Source organism: Gouania willdenowi, chromosome 3 (assembly GCF_900634775.1).
Source record: "Gouania willdenowi chromosome 3, fGouWil2.1, whole genome shotgun sequence".
In the NCBI taxonomy this organism is placed as follows: Eukaryota; Metazoa; Chordata; class Actinopteri; order Blenniiformes; family Gobiesocidae; genus Gouania; species Gouania willdenowi.
In genome coordinates, this window is record NC_041046.1 from 44,616,421 (window position 1) to 44,634,687 (window position 18,267).

General features: G+C 40.1%; 1 protein-coding gene across 3 annotated transcripts in view; it reads left to right on the top strand.

Annotated features, from left to right (window-relative positions):
* The first annotated feature begins 8,082 nt into the window (after positions 1-8,082).
* The window catches only part of lrp4 (low density lipoprotein receptor-related protein 4), a 133,827-nt gene continuing 123,642 nt past the window's right edge, over positions 8,083-18,267 (top strand). For all 3 annotated transcript variants that reach the window (XM_028434577.1, XM_028434586.1, XM_028434595.1), the window contains exon 1: positions 8,083-8,364. In XM_028434577.1, the coding sequence (XP_028290378.1) occupies positions 8,304-8,364 (61 nt within the window). In that variant the 5' untranslated portion in view covers positions 8,083-8,303. The remainder of the gene's footprint in view (positions 8,365-18,267) is intronic.

Below are 18,267 nucleotides of genomic sequence, written 5' to 3' on the forward strand. Positions count from 1 at the left end.
ACAGTAGAATGAATGACGGTCCATGTTCAAAATAACAACTGTGCTGCATTTTGATGTCTTTGTAGATGTGACAGAAACCACGCTCATGTCCTTGTCATGTAGTTTTCTGTTTAGTGAAACTTGTTGTTGGTTTGCACGTGCACACGCACACACAAACATACATAATATCGCCTGCCTTATTTTCTATTTGTGGTGGCGGCCTCATCTCCCAGATCTCTTCTTTATTTATAAGATAAACTAAAGTGAAACGGCACAGCTGTGACCCACTTTACAAACACTCTCACATACAGAATTACTCCGAGGGAGTGTTTTGCACAAACCAAAAGGTGTTGGACCCTGGAGGGGTCTCAGTAAAAAGCAAAAATAAAAAGTGCGGGCCAAGCGTGGCGCGACATCCTGACACTTCAGATTTTCACCGAGGTGTGTGTCTGTGAGCTGCGAGGTGAAGACAGGCTTTTGGCCCATTGGAGACGCACTGGTCATGGGTTATAAACTAAAGCTCTGCTTCTTTTCACTTGATGGGCTCTGAGAGGGGCCATAGTCTCTGCACCACGCTAACCCTAACCCTGGCCAAGCAACCACATTCATTTTTCAGTCCCTGATTCTCAAAACTCTTTCCTGCAAAAATACACACATCGGAAATATATTTTTGGTCTTATCTTAGATAGAGGGCCACATATGACCCAGTTTGATCTGAAGTGGGACGGACCAGAAAAATACACGTTTTTGTGAAAGAAAAGAGCCATGGTGCCCCAGTTTGCATGTTCACATGTTTTTTTTTCTTTGTCTGTCAAAGGTCAACACTACAAGAAGTGCAATCTTTTTAACACAGCAATGCATGTTTTGTTATTGCAATTAAATAAATGAATTTATTTTATTGCATAATTGTGACCATCACCAGCCCTCCCTAAGGCAGGGTAAGAAACATTTTATTATAGGAAGAATATAAAAAGAGAGGGCAGTGTTACACCTGGGTGAGGGGCTGGGGGGAATGGGGGAAGGGAACAGAGACTCAAGGTAGGAAATGGAAAAGGGGGGGGGAGAGTTGATTATTTTAAAGTGAGCGTGAGATGTTGTGCATATTGTGCTTATTGTGTTGTGTAATCAATCCAGTCTGGTGACAAGTGTGAGGCTTAGGTATAAGAGGGAAGGAGTGAGTGGTAAAACCTAAAACAGGTATTTGGGATCAACATGTCTAAAGTTAGGCCCAGTATGAGTTTTATCCCACAGTCCAAGACATGTCAGTGCATCGTAGACCAGTGTATGTGCAAGAACCGCCACTGCAAACCTAAGCCCTGCTCCGGACCCAGAGATGCAGCCAAGCCAGCAGAAAGAGTGGTGGTCAGGGAGCCCCAGGCCACCCCCCATGGCCGAGCAGCCCCCCAGACACCCCCAAGATCCCAAGCCAAGAGGAAGCCGCCGCCCCCCACATACACACCCGAGAAAGCCGCAAGGAGCCAAGGACCCAGGGCACCCCGCCAACAGCCCCAACCCCGAACCCCAAGACCTCCCGCCAACATCCACCAACCCACCCCCACCTACACCCCTGCACCCAACCCCCCGAGGAGAGGGCCCAGAGAGCCCCCCGCTCGAGACCCAAGCAGAGGAGTAAAGGCCCACGCCCAGCAGACGGCCAGAGCCGCTCCAAACGGGCAGCCCACCGGCACCGTCCAAGCAGGGGCCACCCCGTGCCGCACCCACAGGCATGCAATAGCGTGGCCAAGGAGGCCATATTTTCACTGGTTTGTCCAGGATTACATAAAAAAATGAAGTTAAATGATTTTGGCAAAATTTTAACCAAAGATAAACTTTACGTAATGGAAGATTCTATTAAGTTGTGTAGGGGATCCAGGTCAATAAACTGATTCTTGATCAGTTTCAGTACATTTCATCCTTGGCAAAAAAAATGCATACCTTGTTTTCGAAATGACTGATCTTTATGAAATTTGACTTGGTTATGTCAGATTGGTTCTCAATTACTCCACCAAGTTTCATCTGGATTGAAACTGGATTGCACATTTTATCACAATGGAGTAAAGATGACTAACATCTCTTGGACTTATCTATCAGGAGTTACGCAACTAGTTTGTGTGTTCAATAAGACCTCTGTAAATTCTATAACTCTGGCCCTGAGCTTCTTAGAGACATGGGACCAAGACCACTGTGTCCAGGGACCCCAAAATAGGGGTGGCAGAGAGAGTGTCAGTATGAGGGCCAGAGTTCTAGAACTCACTAACCCTAACTGGAACTGAAAGCGTAACTTTTCACAGGTAAGTCCAAAAATTTTTAAACTCACCCCATTTTGGGGTCCCTTAACACAGTGGTCTAAAAGTATCGTGTCTATACATTTCAACCTGCTGTATGGTTTTTAATGGGGGTGGAAATTTCTTCCAAGCTTTTAAACTGTGAATGATCATGGAACCAAGATCAAGGTCACTGATCCAGATAGCTGCCAATATATGGAAAGAGGATATTTTGAGAGTGGTTGAGGTTTCCTCTTGTTTAGGCTGTGGTGACTTAGATTTTCGTAACTGAAAAGCTAAAGTGCTAAACTTAAATAATCTTGACAAAACTCCAATGATTTGATCCGAGTTCAAGGGTAAGTATTGATACTACTTTTTAAAAATCATTTGTGCTCAGAAGTTTGCAGTTGTCTCCAGGGCTAGGTCAGAACACTATTCAACACTCATAAACAACAGCTCAGGCAATTCCAAAAAACTGTTTTCCACAATTAATCACATTCTCAAACCACAGATCTCCTCATTCTACACCCACACAGACACAAATTGCAACCGGTTTCTTGATTACTTCACATCAAAAATTGATAATATCTGTGCCTCATTCCCATGTCTCAATAGCACATCACTTGACCTGCCCACAACACCCATCGCACAAAAGCTACCACAATTCTCCCTCACAACGCAGCAGGAGGTCGAGAACATCATCCGTAAATCTAACCCATCCACTTGCCGCCTCGATCCGCTCCCATCTCCTCTGCTTAAGACTCACAACAAATCCATCAGTCCCCTCAAAACCAAAATAATAAACCTGTCCTGATAAGCTGGCCATGTTCCAACCTCCCTCAAAACCGCTCTCATTAAACCCCTCCTCAAAAAACCCACCTTGGACCCTAAACCACTGTCAAATTACAGACCAATCTCAAATCTCCCATTCATTTCCAAAGTTCTCAAAAAAGTGGTTTCCACCCAGCTCCATAATCATCTAGAATTTAACAGACTCTATGAAAAATTCCAATCTGGTTTTCGTCCCTCCCACAGCACAGAAACAGCTCTCATCAGAGTCACCAGTGACCTGCTGATGGCTTCTGATTCCAGTTCCTCATCCCTCCTCATTCTTCTCAACCTCTCTGCTGCGTTTGACACTGTAGACCACCATATCCTCCTGCATCGACTCCAGCACTACACAGGTCTCTCTAGCACCGCCCTTCAATGGTTTCACTCCTACCTCACTGACAGAGCAGAGTGCGTAGCAATGGGGGATGCAAAATCTAGACACCACACTGTCACCTGTGGGGTCCCCCAGGGCTCCGTACTCGGTCCAACCCTCTTCAACATCTACATGCTCCCCCTGGGTCGTGTCGTCAGCAGGCATGGAATTAATTTTCATTCCTATGCTGACAGCACACAACTATAGCTTAAAGTCACCACCCCCCTGCTCCCCCTCTGCCACGGCTGCCCGCCTCAGCTCCTGCCTGGAGGAGATAGGGGGCGTGGATGAGTCAAAACTTCCTGAAGCTAAATGGCTCAAAAACAGAAGCCATTCAAACTGGAACCCCTCGTCAACTCTGCTCCTCCCCAATCACCTCTGTTTTATTTTCTGGACACATCATTCCCCTCTCTCCCTCTGTCACCTTCACTTGCAAAACTTCATTTTTTTCACCTCCGTAATATTTCCAAACTGCGCCCCTCCCTCTCCCTTCCTGCTGCAAAGAAGCTCGTCCACGCCTTTGTCTCCTCCAGGCTGGACTACTGTAACGCACTCATCGGGATCCCTGGCAGGAGCCTCCAAAAGCTCCAGTATGTGCAGAACAGTGCTGCCAGGGTCCTGATGAGGGTGTGGAAACACGAGCACATCACCCCCATCCTCCGTACACTGCACTGGCTCCCCATTCAGTCCCACATAGAATATAAGACCCTCCTGCACACCCATCACTGTCTGCACGGTGCAGCCCCCACTTAACTCACAGAACTGCTCACACCACACACGTCAACCAGGTCAGGTCAACAGCACTGTCTGGTCACGCCCAGGACACGGCTCAAAACAATGGGCGATAGGGCCTTTGAAGTCGCTGCCCCCCGCCTGTGGAATGCCCTCCCAGACCACCTCAGGGCCCCACAAACGGTGGACATTTTTAAGAAAAAACTTAAATATCACCTTTTTACAGAAACTTATTTTAACGGTTAATGCCTCTTTTAGTCCTGTCTTTTAATATATGTTGTGTTTTATTTATTTATCATTATTTAATCTTTTTTTTAATCCTGTAGCACTTTGAGATTTGGAATCAAATATAAAGTGCATTACAAATAAAATGTATTATTATTATGTCCTTCAAACTAATCAAGGAATCTGAGAAATTTTCTTTACAGAAAGCAAAAGAAGTGTAGCTGCATGAGAAGGTCAAAGTGTGTATGAGTGCTTCAGCACTTTACTCGATGAACGGGATTATAAAATTGGCTGTTTCTGCAAGTTAGAGCCTCTTCTGTCCCACAAAGACCTCCCGGCACGGTTAGACCTTCAAAAATGCACCTTGTCAGAATAATTAGCTTTTGAAATTCAACACAGCTCAATGGCTGAGTGTTAACAAGAAGTGTAACAGAGAAAAAGATGTACTGCACATCCATAGTGGTACTGGTACAGCCAGTATTATGTTTCTTGGTATTTAACACAAGAACCTTGACAGTCTTACTGCTACATTCAGTAAGAACATCTCCAGCTAGGACTTCACTCGTAGGAAGAAGAAAAGAGGTATTGGACCAGCAAGATATGTTGTCTTTGTTCATCACAGTGATGTGTATCAAATCTCAAAAGATGTGACAGAGAAATGTATTATTCCCAAGGCCGCTCCATGGGAGAGTGGAATGGAGGCGTGAGCTGAATGGTGATCTCCAGTTTAGGAACATAAAAGCATGCATCTAACTAAAGCTGCTCCCATAATTACATTGTGAGTCAGATACATTTTGTTCAGAGGTGGAGAAAACCTATGAAGGCAGAAACCAGACGCCCTGCGATATACAATGCACCACTTTCTACTTCTTTATGTGCAGAAACCTGATGAAAGTATTCTTTAAATAAAAGTATGATTTCATCGTAAAAGGGGGGCGCCCATACATTTGGAACTACTGTACCATTAATAATGGGGATAGAAACTTCTAACAAACACCAGTGGATGAGTTGATCAGAAGTGTGTCAATGGATTTGCAATATCTTTGTAACATTTAGGTGATAATGCAATATAGGGGAATCAGATACACACATTACAGTAGTAAAAAACAAAGTAAGATTAACAATAATAATACAAATATACAAATATGATAGAGATATTTACAACAATCAAGCTGTGAGGTTAAAGTGATGAATTATACAGTTTGATCTCCACAGGCAGGAATGATTTCCTGTGGCGTTCTGTGGAGCACCGTGGTTGGATCAGCCTGGTGCTGAAGGTTCTAAAGGTGCTTCTGTGACTGACCAGCACATCATGGAGTGGGTGGGACTCATTGACCAAGATGGTCTTCACCTTGGACAGGCTCCTCCAGCAAACAACAGCGTAGAGGATCACACTCACCACCACTGACTCATGAAACATCCTCAGCATGTTTCTGCAGATGTTGAAGGACCTCAGCATCTCAGAAAATAGAGGTGGCTTTGGTCCTTCCTGTAGAGGGAGTCAGTGTTCCTCCCCCAGTCCAGTTTATTGTCAATCACCACTCCCAGGTATTTGTACTCCTCCACAATGTCCACACTGACCTCCTGGATGGAGACAGGGCTGACTGGCCCCTTGGTTCTCCTCAGGTCCACAATCAGCTCCTTGGTCTTTGTCACATTGAGCTGTAGATGGTTCAGCTCACTCCATGTGACAAAGCTGTCCACAGCAGCCCTGTACTCCACCTCATCCCCCTCCCTGATACATCCAACCACTGCAGAGTCATCAGAGAACTTCTGGAGATGACAGGTCCCAGTGCAGTAGCTGAAGTCCGTGGTGTAGGTGGCGAAGAGGAAAGGAGAGAGGACAGTCCCTTGAGGGGCCCCGGTGTTGCTGACCACTTTGTCAGACACACAGTGTTGTAGGCGTATATACTGTCGTCTGCCAGTTAAGTAGTTCACAATCCAGGACACAATGGAGGAGTCCACCTGCATCTCTTATTGAACCTGTGTTCACCATGACAAAGACGGAACATCAAATATCATGTTGTCGTGACATCAGCACAACTCTTCGTATTCCCTCTCCCATTGAGAATCTAAGGTGAAATATAATTTAAATCTGCAGGTTTTAGTGCTTAGTTACTTGTTCTCCAGTTCAATGGACGTTATGACATTATCCCAAAGACAACCAGGAACATTACGAGGGAACATTCTGACGTTGCACTTGCCAGGATAGGAGAAACGGGACTTCGGCGCAGCGTTTGGACGCCACTATCATCCATCTTGCTGCAGATCCATGCATGCCTTGAGCTGAACAAGGAAGACACCTTAAAACAGGAAGTCTTCACTACCATGGCAACCATCGGATGCCTTTAACCTCCTCAAACCAGTTGGAGTTACGTGAATTGAGCACTTCCTTAAGTTATCACGATGTCACAGTTGGTTAAACATGTTGACCTCCACAAGTGTATGTTTCTCCTGCTTTTCATTGCATCTGCAGCTTCTAAATCACATCTCATTCCTATTAGGAAAGCTTACAGAGAGTAGTCTTGCAGTTCAGCTGTCTTTGTTATTGGGGTTGAGTTTTCCTTTAAGTTATTTCATCAATATCTTGAAAAAACACTGGTTATTACAGGTACTGTTAATACAATGCAGCTCAATCCTTAGCACTATAGAATTTTACCAGTACATGCAACAATAATCACGATATTAAAACATCCCAAGATCTATCTCTTTTCTATGCCTAATAGTAAAGGAATTATATATATATATATATATATATATATATATATATATATATATATATTTAAATTAATTAATGCACTTTTTCAGGTATCTGAATGTTGGTAACAGGGTGTTGCACCAAAGACAATAAATAACAAATAAAACATGTAATAAAAAAAAAAAAACTATGCCTGAAACTATCCCAATCGAGCTTTTCATAGTCTCACACAGTGGTTCCCAATCTTTTTTGGATGGTGACCCCATTTTTATATTACAAATTTCTAGTGACCCCAAAGACTTCATACTGTAATTTATTTCATTTTTAAAAAAAAATATATTTTTACTTTTCTTAATACTGCATTTTATTTAAACTAGGTGTAAGTACCAAATACGTTTGTTTAACATTGTAGGTTGTGTTTTAATTTGAATTTTTTTTAAAAAGAATGTATTTAGTCATTTATTGTATTAATTACTAGACATTTCAGGCGACCCTATTTAAATCCCAGGCGACCCCACTTGGGGTCATGACCCCATGGTTGAAAACTTAAGCACTGATCTAATACCTATTAATGATGAACACACAACATATACCTGAAAAAGAGGTTTATTTTTTGTTTTATTACTCCAACTCTGGAGTGACCTAAATGTATCTTATACGTCCAGATAAAGTCAGGTCTCCTTGATTTTTACTGTCAACAGGAGCGGAGATTTAGGACTAATCGATCTCACGCGGAATAGGGGGAGTTAGAAAATAACCGAGTCTTATTAAAGTTACAAAACACAATTTTTGCATTATCTTGCTATCTTATATGTATAACTATATTTTAAGCACATATATTGTTAACTGTGAAGCAAACAAGCATCAGATGTGGTAGATCCTGATATGAATAGTTGTCCTCCCCCCCTCTTGTTGCTAATGGTTTAGTCCACTGCTCCTTTTGCTCACCGCTCGGTCTGATCTCAGCACAACATGTTGGAGAGCTGCTGTTCACTCAACTTTATCCACCCGCTGCTGCTCACACACGGTGGAGGTCGACGGGACCACAAGAACCCGTAAGAAGTCATTCGTCCACGGCATGAAGTTTGGCTGAAACAAGCGGGGACACGTTGATATTTACCGGTTCGAAGAGGGACCCAGCAGAAGGGGGACAGGGAAGCCCAGGGACGCCCGGGGAAGAGAGAGTTCCGCGGGCTCCAAGATGCAGCTTCCAGCGGTGGTGTGGAGCTCAGTCTTAGCCGTGCTCATCAGCCTGAGTCCAGGTAAGAACAGGTTCTTATCACTACCTCTCACACTGCAGTGGTTTGACTTTAAAAATGCTCTTTTTGAATGTGTTTGCACACCAGCCAAGTTTGCTCTTCTTCTTCCACGGAGTGAGCGCCATTTATCAGCAATAAATACACAGTGCACTGGCACTTATTCTAGGAATAAATCTATTTAACAACACAGCGGTAACTAACGTGCAAGTCTTTTAAAAGAATAATTTGCTATAAATCGAAAGTGTCTTAATTACCTTTGAAAGCAAAGATTGAAAAATGAACATTCACGTCAGCATTTCAAATAAAGACCAATCTGAACATTAATACAAGAAAGAAGAAGGGATTTTGCTGTCGTTTAGTATATTTTGTTATTTTTGTAATCATCTTATGTATTTTTAGTCATTTAGTGGTTTTGTCTGTCATTTTACGTGTTTTTCTCTTATTTTATGTGTTTTTGGACTGTTTTTGTTATTTTGTGTTTTTGTGTTGTGTGCAGTTTTGGGAGTCAAATTGTGTTGACATTTTGTGTTTTGGGAGTCGTTTTGTATGCTTCTCTAAATTTTTTTGTGTGTATTTTTGATGTTTAATATACTTTTCCCAGTTATTTTTCTGTATTTTTGTGATCGTCCTCTGAGTTTTTTGGCGTAAATATTGTGTATTTTTCTGTCATTTTGCAGTTAACCATGTCTGTTTTAAAGTGTATCCTCCTGCATTTCATCATCAGTCTGATTTATGGCTCATGTGGGTTTTTAATTTGTGCATTGATTGCCTCTGTTTATATGAGGGTTTATTATTCCTGTGCATTTATTGTCAGTGTCCTGTGCTGTCTGGTTTGTGTCTGACACACTTTACCAGCAGCTAAACACAGTATTTGTTTACAAACGAGTATTGGACTTTTTAATGATGACATCATAAATATTCATCTGCATTTGTTTGACAAATTTCTCTGTTTTTTTCCTGGCTCAAAGTTGCATTTGCATTTTTTTTTTTTAATTCTTGCTGTGATTGCGGATGAAATAAGTTGTTTATCTATGATAACTCACATCCTATGTCCTCCCTGGAGCCATGTTTTTTAACAGGGCTGAGTGATTTCCACCACCCCCTTCTATGTTTCTCTAACACCTTGTATTTACAGCATGTTACAACAGCCGCTGGAATGCAAGGACCCTGCTGAAGCCATTTCTAAAAACACACACACACACACACACGCTGCTTTTGGTGTCATCGACACATCGGTGCCCTGCTCTCTGCCATGTCGTTAAAAGACTCACCTGACAGGATGTCAAAAAATTACATCTAGTTAATTGGGCGGTCGTTCTTTGGTCGGCGTAATTGTGACGGCGCTGAAATGTCACCAGAACGCCGCCTTCAAAATGTCAAGCAGATAAGAGTCGATATCCAAGTAAAAACAAGATGATCCGCCTCCTATTTATAGTCGGGAGTTTCATTCTTTTCTGGAGTTATCGGCGCTCCTCACATCTTTATCTGAGCCAAAAGGCTTTGATCTTTTGATCCTTTGATTGTCGACATGTTCTGTGATGAACCAATTAAGACGAACAGGCTTGTTACGCGTCTGTGAATGATGAGTGAGAGCTACGCTCACCTGACGTAAAGGTCGACGCATGATGTTCCAGGCTTTTCTAGGATATCTGAGGATGGGGATGAATATTTTGTCAGCTTTCTGTTGAAAAACATCAACTATTGTCCTATGAATACATAAGGACTGTAATTTTCTGTGATCGCAAAAACAAAAGGAAAATATGTTTACGTTCTAAAATGTAAGAAAGCTATTTCAGTTGTTTTTGTCTCTTTAAAATTCCTTGCATGCATGTTTTGGGACCACATCACACATTGTTATTGTGTTTTTCTAATATAAAATACTCAAAATGACCCCAAAAATTCTCAATGAATGGAAAAATACACAAAATGACAGAAAAGCCACACAAAATAACTTTAAAAACACACAAAAAGACAAAAGGTCAAGGAAAATGTAAGAAAATGCATAAATAAGACTCCGAACACAGAACTTATTAATTAGAGATGGGAACCTCTAGGTACCTCACGATAATGATTATCTCACGATATGACGATGCTGCGATTATTGATATATAGCGTAAAACGGACAAAAAATGTACTTTCTAAAATGTAAGAAAGCTTTATGAGTTTTTGTTTGTGTTTATGTCCCTTTATTTAAAATACCTCACATGCATGTTTAGGAACCACATCACACACTTTGTTTTTTTTTTTTTCTTGTAAAATAATCTGCAAAACACACAAAATGGCAACAGAAATGCATAAAATGAGAGGAAAAATTACACACAATGACAAAGCAAAAAATAAGAAGAAGAGCAAAAAATTGAGATAATTAAACCAAACCTTCAACCATCTCTGACAAGAACACCGGCCCTTTGAGCAGACAGATTCTACTTGGGTCAGCATTAATGAGCAGCAGTGGACCCTGGTTGCTAGAGGTCAACCGATACAGGATTTTCAAAGGTCGATACCGATTTAAAAATAAATAAAAATATTCCTCCGATATTTGAGGCCGTTATACTTTTTTTTTTTTTTTTTTTAAAGCACATTGATCATGAAAGACAATTGAAACACTCATATGATATAAATGTATATATTAGAAATTAAATTAAATGCACCAATAGAACTCTAAACATTTATTGAACTTTAAATATACCTGTACACAACTAAGTAAAACAAAAAGTACAGGACGGGTAAGTAGCAGTAAAACACGACAATAATATACAATGTGTAAGTAGTGGTTTAAACTAAATGCCTGTTTTAGGTATAAACACTCACTCCTTTCCTCTGTTCACAGCCACCACCATTATAACTAAGCTTCACACTGTCACCATATGTACAACTACAACATCATATCTCACTGTAAAATAATCAACACTTCCCCACCCTTTCCATTTCCTACCTTGAGTCTCTCCTCCCTGTTCCCTTCCCCCCTCACTTAGGTGTAACACTGCCCTCTCTTTATATCCTCCCTATAATTAAGTGTTTCTTACTCTTCCTTAGGGTATATTGATCAACCTCTACTGGTTACCTGTATTTACATGCATGAAGCTCTTCTTGTCGTCTTCATGCTGTCTATGGAACAGTTGTTTATTAAATTTCGGTAAACAAGAGATTATATCGACTTTTTTTTTAACTTTTACTGATTTTTAGATCAACCCAAAGCAGCACAAGTTGTTATTTTGACTGAAAAAGCTGCTAAATGATCCTGAATGCTTCACCTCCTATAGAACTCAATGGGGGCAATTGGCGTCATTTCAACATGGCGGCGCACAGGGTATAGTAGACCCAGTTTTAAAAGTTATTAAAAACAAATATGGTGCAAGTCATAGATCTACTAATAAGGACAATTCATAGGTTTTAGGTCACATTTGTAGAAACAGTGGAGGATCCCTTTAACCTTGACAATTATTTATTTCATCCAAAACCTTGATATTAGCCTATTTTCATGCTGTGGCTTAATAATATTCCTATGATGGATGTATTGACCAAATTAAAAACCAAAGACATTATTTATTCAAAGGAAGATAAATGGTGACACTGTTTGTTTCTGATCGGCGTTTGGTGAAAGACATTATAAAGACTATAGCTGCTGGTCTGTGGCTGACAGACGGTGACCTCAGGCTATATTTCAATTCCTTTTGTTTGTGTGCATGCCTTCCAAAGCCAGTCCACTCACTTCATTGTAATGGGCAAAGGTTGCACTAATGGACACTTGGAGTGTCTTCTGCCGTCTAATGATGAGCTCTGGGACGACCTGACTGTGCACGAGCAGGATGCAACTATTGATAGACTCACATGTGCACACAATGCATCTTTGCACATCAACATTTTCTGTTATTGTGGAGAAAAGACAGAAAAAAACGGAATTAACTTCCTAAAACAGAAATAGTAATGTTATCGTTTTTGAATTATTTCTTGAACAAAATCAAGCAGATTATGGCAGTATGACCCTGAATATACTCTTGCATGCATGTTTTTGACAATATCATACATTTACAAACGCTTTTCTCTGTAAACAGGTAGACAAAGAGTTAGAAATGTCAATTCTGTCGCAAAACATAACCAAAAATTATTCAATATGTTTACATCCAATGGAGAAGGAGAGATTTGACATGAACTAAACCCTTTTCAACATTTTGTGACAATATTATGCTTTTAAATTACACTCATTTACATTTTTAACTGTTTAAGTTCAACTGGGTGGTTTAATGTAAGAGTTCTCAACCTTGGGGTCGGGACCCCATTTGGGGTTGCGAGACACGCAGTGAGGGGGTGGCAAGAATATTTTTTGAACAATTTGACTACACCAAATTTTAACATATTTTTAACCTATTTTCTGTCTTATAAATAAACCCTTCCCACAACTTTTCCACCTAATGTCACATACAGTATGTTGTCCCATTATTGTCACTTTTAACCTCTTTTCACCATATTTCATGATTTATTTATTTTTTGCCAATTTAACCAAATTCATAATTTATCAGTTTAAACTGATTGTTCCTACTTTTTAAATTACATTACCCCCTTCCCCATTTTAGCCACTTTTAAGCCAATTTTTGCATTTTGAACCCTTTTTACCACTTCTTCTTACTGTTTCTGGCCACTCTAGTTTGCAACTTTTAATCCCATTTCGCCACTGGTTTAATGTGTTGCAACACTAAGCAAACTGAAGGATGTCAAATCTGTCACAAAATCTTGTGGGATTTCAGCGCATGCATTCAGTGCAGAACTATGAAATGAAACTATGGTTAATCAGATTGATCTAGTTTGGCGGGAAGTTTAAAAGACAGTAATGATGTTTAATGAGGAAAGCTGATGAAATGGGTAAACTGAATACACACATGGATTATGGGAAATTCCTAAACATAAAATGGGAGCCAAGTGTCACACACACATTACCAAAAGGTACCGTCGTAATACTTCAGCTATGGGGTGAGATTTTGGTGCGAGTGCTTCAGTGTAAATCTGACAGCAGGGCACACGTCCAAAAACCACTGCTCGTGTGGGGTGGGCTGGTTTGGTTTTTACTGCTGCAGCCAAACAAAGAAGGATCAACATGGCAGTGAAATACAAAGTCAAGATGTTGGCTAAAAAAGGGGGAAATGTACCACTTTATTAAGTCACATGTGAAGCTGACGGGACGATAAATGTGTCCTTCAATCAATGACTGACAGCTAACTGGTGTCCTGGCCCATGGGCTAATTTTGTGCAGCCCCCAAAACAAATACACAAAATGACTCTAAAAATACAGGAAATGAGATGAAGAATTCATAAAATGACGACAAAAATACAGAAAATGAATTTAAAAACACACAAAAGGACAAAAATACATAAAATAATCTGCAAAACACACAAAATGGCAAACAAAAATACACAAAATGACCAACAAATACACACAATTTATTCAGAAACACACAAAACGTCAAGGAAAATACATAGAATGTACATAAAATATAAGAAATGGCTTCAAAAACCACAGAAACCCTTTGTTCTGCCCAGTATTGATGCTCAGATTGTTCATTACTCTAAATGCTGACGTACGTTTTCATAATGTGGCCCTCAGGTCACACCATCCCATCTCTGTGCCCCCCCTCTGTGATAAAAGCTGCCCCTCACTGACTCAAGATATTATCATTCATTACAAACACAAAGTCACAGAGTATCTATAGAATCTATATGTTCTAATTGTGTATTGAGCAGTGCAGAGATGCTTATCGTATTGATTAAGCTCTACGGGTGAACCTGGAGGCACTGATGGTTCATAAAGCAGGAACTGTCCTATGGGAAACATGCTTTACCTTTTGGACAGATTTTTATCTATATATATTGTTGTTTTATATATTTCACTGGTATTTTTGTAGTTGTATGTTTATTGAGTCATTTTATTTATATTATTTTGTATATTCTCTCTTTTTGTGTTTTTGGAATGATTTTGTGTATTTTTGTTGTTTTGGGAGTCATGTTTATGTAGTTTTGTTTGTTGTTTTATAGATTTTTTTCTGTTGTTTTTGTAGTAGTGTGTTTGAGTCATTTTATGCATGTCATTTTGTATAATCTCTCCTTTTGTCATTTATGTATATTTTTTGTTTTGTGTGTTTTTAGAGCCATTTTATGTATTTTTGTTGTTTTGAGTTTTTTTGTCATTTTTCTGAAGTTTTGTTGTTGTTTTTGTACATTTTTTTTCTGTTATTTTTGTAATTGTGTTTGAGTAATTTTATGTTTGTTTCCATTTTGTAGATTCTCTCATTTTGTGTTTCTTTTGTTTTGTCATTTTTGTAGCTGTCTTGTGGATTGTAGGAGTCATTTTGTGTTTTGAGTCATTTTATGTATAAATGTAATTTAGAAAAAAATTATTGTAATTTAAACATTTTGTTCATGGTCTGATTTTTAAGGTGAGAGTTTGTGAGGCGAAGAGAGACAAATCTCAGGAGTTTTGTTAACATCAGACTGATTAATAATAATAATTCACATTATTAATAATAATAATAATAATAATAATAATAATAATGCATTGGATGTTTTATAGTACCTTTCACAGAGACTCAAAGCGTTTTACATTGCATTATTCTTGCCTAAGGACACAATGTCAGAACCATCAGTTTAATTGGTCCACTGATATTCATCACACTTTGCTACTTTTTCCTAAAACCTGCTGCGTGCTCGTTGTATGTCATACTATGAATAAGGGATTTTTGTCTAGACAAACAGCCTTAATGCCACATTTAATGGACTTTATTCCAACTCTTTTTGTTGGAATAAAGTGTTTCCATCCAAATTACTGGGCCTGAGGACAGATTTACGACATGTCGTGGAGTCGCTTTGGTACGGACTTCACTATAAGCGACAGAGATTTAATTTTCTAGCAGGAAAAGGTTAAATATTGGACCTGGCTTCATAAAACGGGCCTCCTTTGTCCATCCTCGCAGTGAGGTTTGATTCCTTTGGCACATGTGAACATTCACCTTCCTCTCTGGGTTCAGGCTTTTCATTGGCTTCAGCCGGAGGAGGGTAAGAAATAAATGTCTCCAACGGTTTTGAGATTGGAGCAAAAACAGCTGACAAGTGTAGATAATTTTTCTGGCCTAAATAAATGTCGGGGAGCCCCCGCCTGGTATAGCTGGCTTCGGCCTGGGTTTCTGCTTTCACTTGGGGGGGGGGTAAAGTGGGCTACCCGATAGCCCCGCTGAGCTTTGTGAGTCCCTGCTGAGCAGATTGGATTGCAACTCCAAGGTAGCGGTGAAGGTAACCTGTGATTATTCGATTACCAACCCCCCCCCAGCCCCCCTTCTGCCAACATGCTCATATGGATGAATGCCAAACGTCACACTCCTCCTCCACCTTTCCACGTTCTTCCTCACCTAGCTTTTTCCCAGAAGGACTAGTCTCCCCCCTCCCTGTGGCAAACTTTCATCTTTATTTCAAAACATGATGCCACCATTCAACGGCCCGTTTCAATTTCAATCTCTGCACCTAATACATGACACAACTGTCAGATTTCAGTACATAAATGCAAATTGGGAACACAGCGGCTCAGTTCTTCTGTGATTGCGGAAAATGGATGGAAAATACAAAATTCGAGAAGATAAAATCTGCATTCATTTTTTTTTATTTTTGTTACAAAATCAAGCAAAAATTGCTGAAAGACAGGGGAATATACCTTTTTGGGACAATATTACACATTTACATGCAGTTTTCCACCTTAAATCTGGTGTCAAATCGAGCGTAATTTCAGCGTATGGGTTTGGTACACTTCAGAAACCGGAAATTAATAAGAACAGTTTACGCCAATAACTCTGTTAAGTGTTCTAGGCACAATTTTGGAACATTTAGAAGCCAGTCATGACTTCTGATGACTTCTAGGAAAAAGTAATGAAAAAGAAAAACTGAAAACTGATGTGCAGATAGGTAAATTCTGAAAAGAACTTCAGGAAATTTTGAAATAGAAAATTGGAGCCTTTTCGTACAGCATGTCAGCTTTTCAACCAATGGGTTCCCATTAGGAGGCCCTCATTGGTTCTCTTTAAGCTGTTGGATAAAATAGTATATGGCTTACCTTACCGACCTTGTTTTGCAAAATAAACCGAGGCAGCCAGTATTCAGATACATGCTGTAGGAAGAAAGACTGCCTCAAAGTCTGGTTCTTTTCCATTGTGTCAATGCTATTGGCCAGTGAAGCTTTCTATACATACTGTGATTCACTACTTCTGGTGATCTAGGTTAATCCAGATATCCCAATCTGTAACCCAAGGTTTGAACATCTTGACATTGCTGTAAACTTGTGAGGGTTTGGGCGCTGCACGGTAAATGAACGGTCAGGAAGATGCGTAGATGAAAGGTGAATCAAGGCTGGCCTCTGGAAAATGAATATATGATGTTATAAACAAATAAACTCCTTCTTGACAAAACGCAAAAGACCTGTGTCTGTGTAGTGTTGGGCTGTAACGGGTTCGGTCCAAGTCAGATCTAAAGGTGCGTTCAAACTGAACGCGACTCTGCTGACTAGATTACATTCAAAATCACTGTAAATTATGCGACGTCGAGTCACCTTCCTTCAAGCGACTCGCACGATCTGAGTCGGTGGAAGTTGCTCAAAGTTGAAAATTTTTAACTTTTCAAGCGAGTTCGAGTGTCGTTGTCGCAACATCATCAGCAACTAGTTTCTCCCCACGTTACTTCTCGGGTCGTCAGAACACTGGAGCAATGAAGTGATGAAAACGTGCGACTATGTTCAAGCAACTGATTATGGGTGATTTAAGCAACTATAGTCGCTGAAGTCGCGTTCGTTGTGAATGCGCCTTTACTTTTAGCAGCCAAAAGCAATTCTAGCTGTGAGTGCCTGAGCATAGATGTCTATGTGCCTGAGTGCGTTCACCATTTTGAAATCAAAATGACAAAAATAGTGAACTATACCTCGGAAAATACGATATTCAACTTCAGTTTTCTTTAAAATAAAGACCATATTTATTTTTAACACTCTTAAATGGCACACATCCATTTTTTTTTTTCAAATACCTGAGGACAAACCGATTCTCTGCTCAATGTCGGCTCCATTACAGTGTTGTTGTGTTACTACCAACCAGTGAAGATGGCACCAACCATCAGATATTTAGGACTCATGACCTGAATAAACCTTGAGTAATAAAGTTCACTACAGGTTCCTTTTCAACAATAACAAACAAGCTTTTTCGTTCAGTTCAAGATGTAATTTTAAGATAGAGGCATTTCACTCTAGATGTTTCTCAGATCTGAAGCCAAATCAGATTTATCAAGGTACTTCAAAGGTTCACCTGTCCTTTCAATTACTTCCATAACCAGAAAGAACAGAAGCTCCTGCTTTACCTTGGAGGTTTGATGTAGCAGAGGATGTTTCTGTTTTTAGGGCATGTTGTTGTCTGAATCCCAGTTCCTCAGGGGTTGCAGATTATTGGAGACTGTAATAAACTCTGCTTTTCTGCCTCTGCGGGGGTCTGCTGCCGAGGACAGAGAGATAAGCTGTGCTGGAGACTCGCTGTCTGAGTACGACCAGGGAACTGGGGAGAGTGCAGAGGCACAAAGATACTGTCGGACACACGCACACACACACAAACACACGTAAACCTAATTCATGGCTCACTTTGGTTTAAGGGTACCTGAAGTGGAAATGTAGATAACATTAAAAAAAAAAAAAAAAGACCTTTTTTTTTTTTTTAAAGTACTTTTCTGCAAGATTTCATACCTTAAATTCAATCTGTCCTGAGCAGCCACTTTTAGCCAAATGTAACATCAAGTCGTTTGTTTTTCTCTGTGTTTTGGTTTTGTAGTGCTTTTCTCCACATTTTCTTTTATATTGTTTTATTTCTGACTTAGGACAACACTAGGATGTGTGTTGGA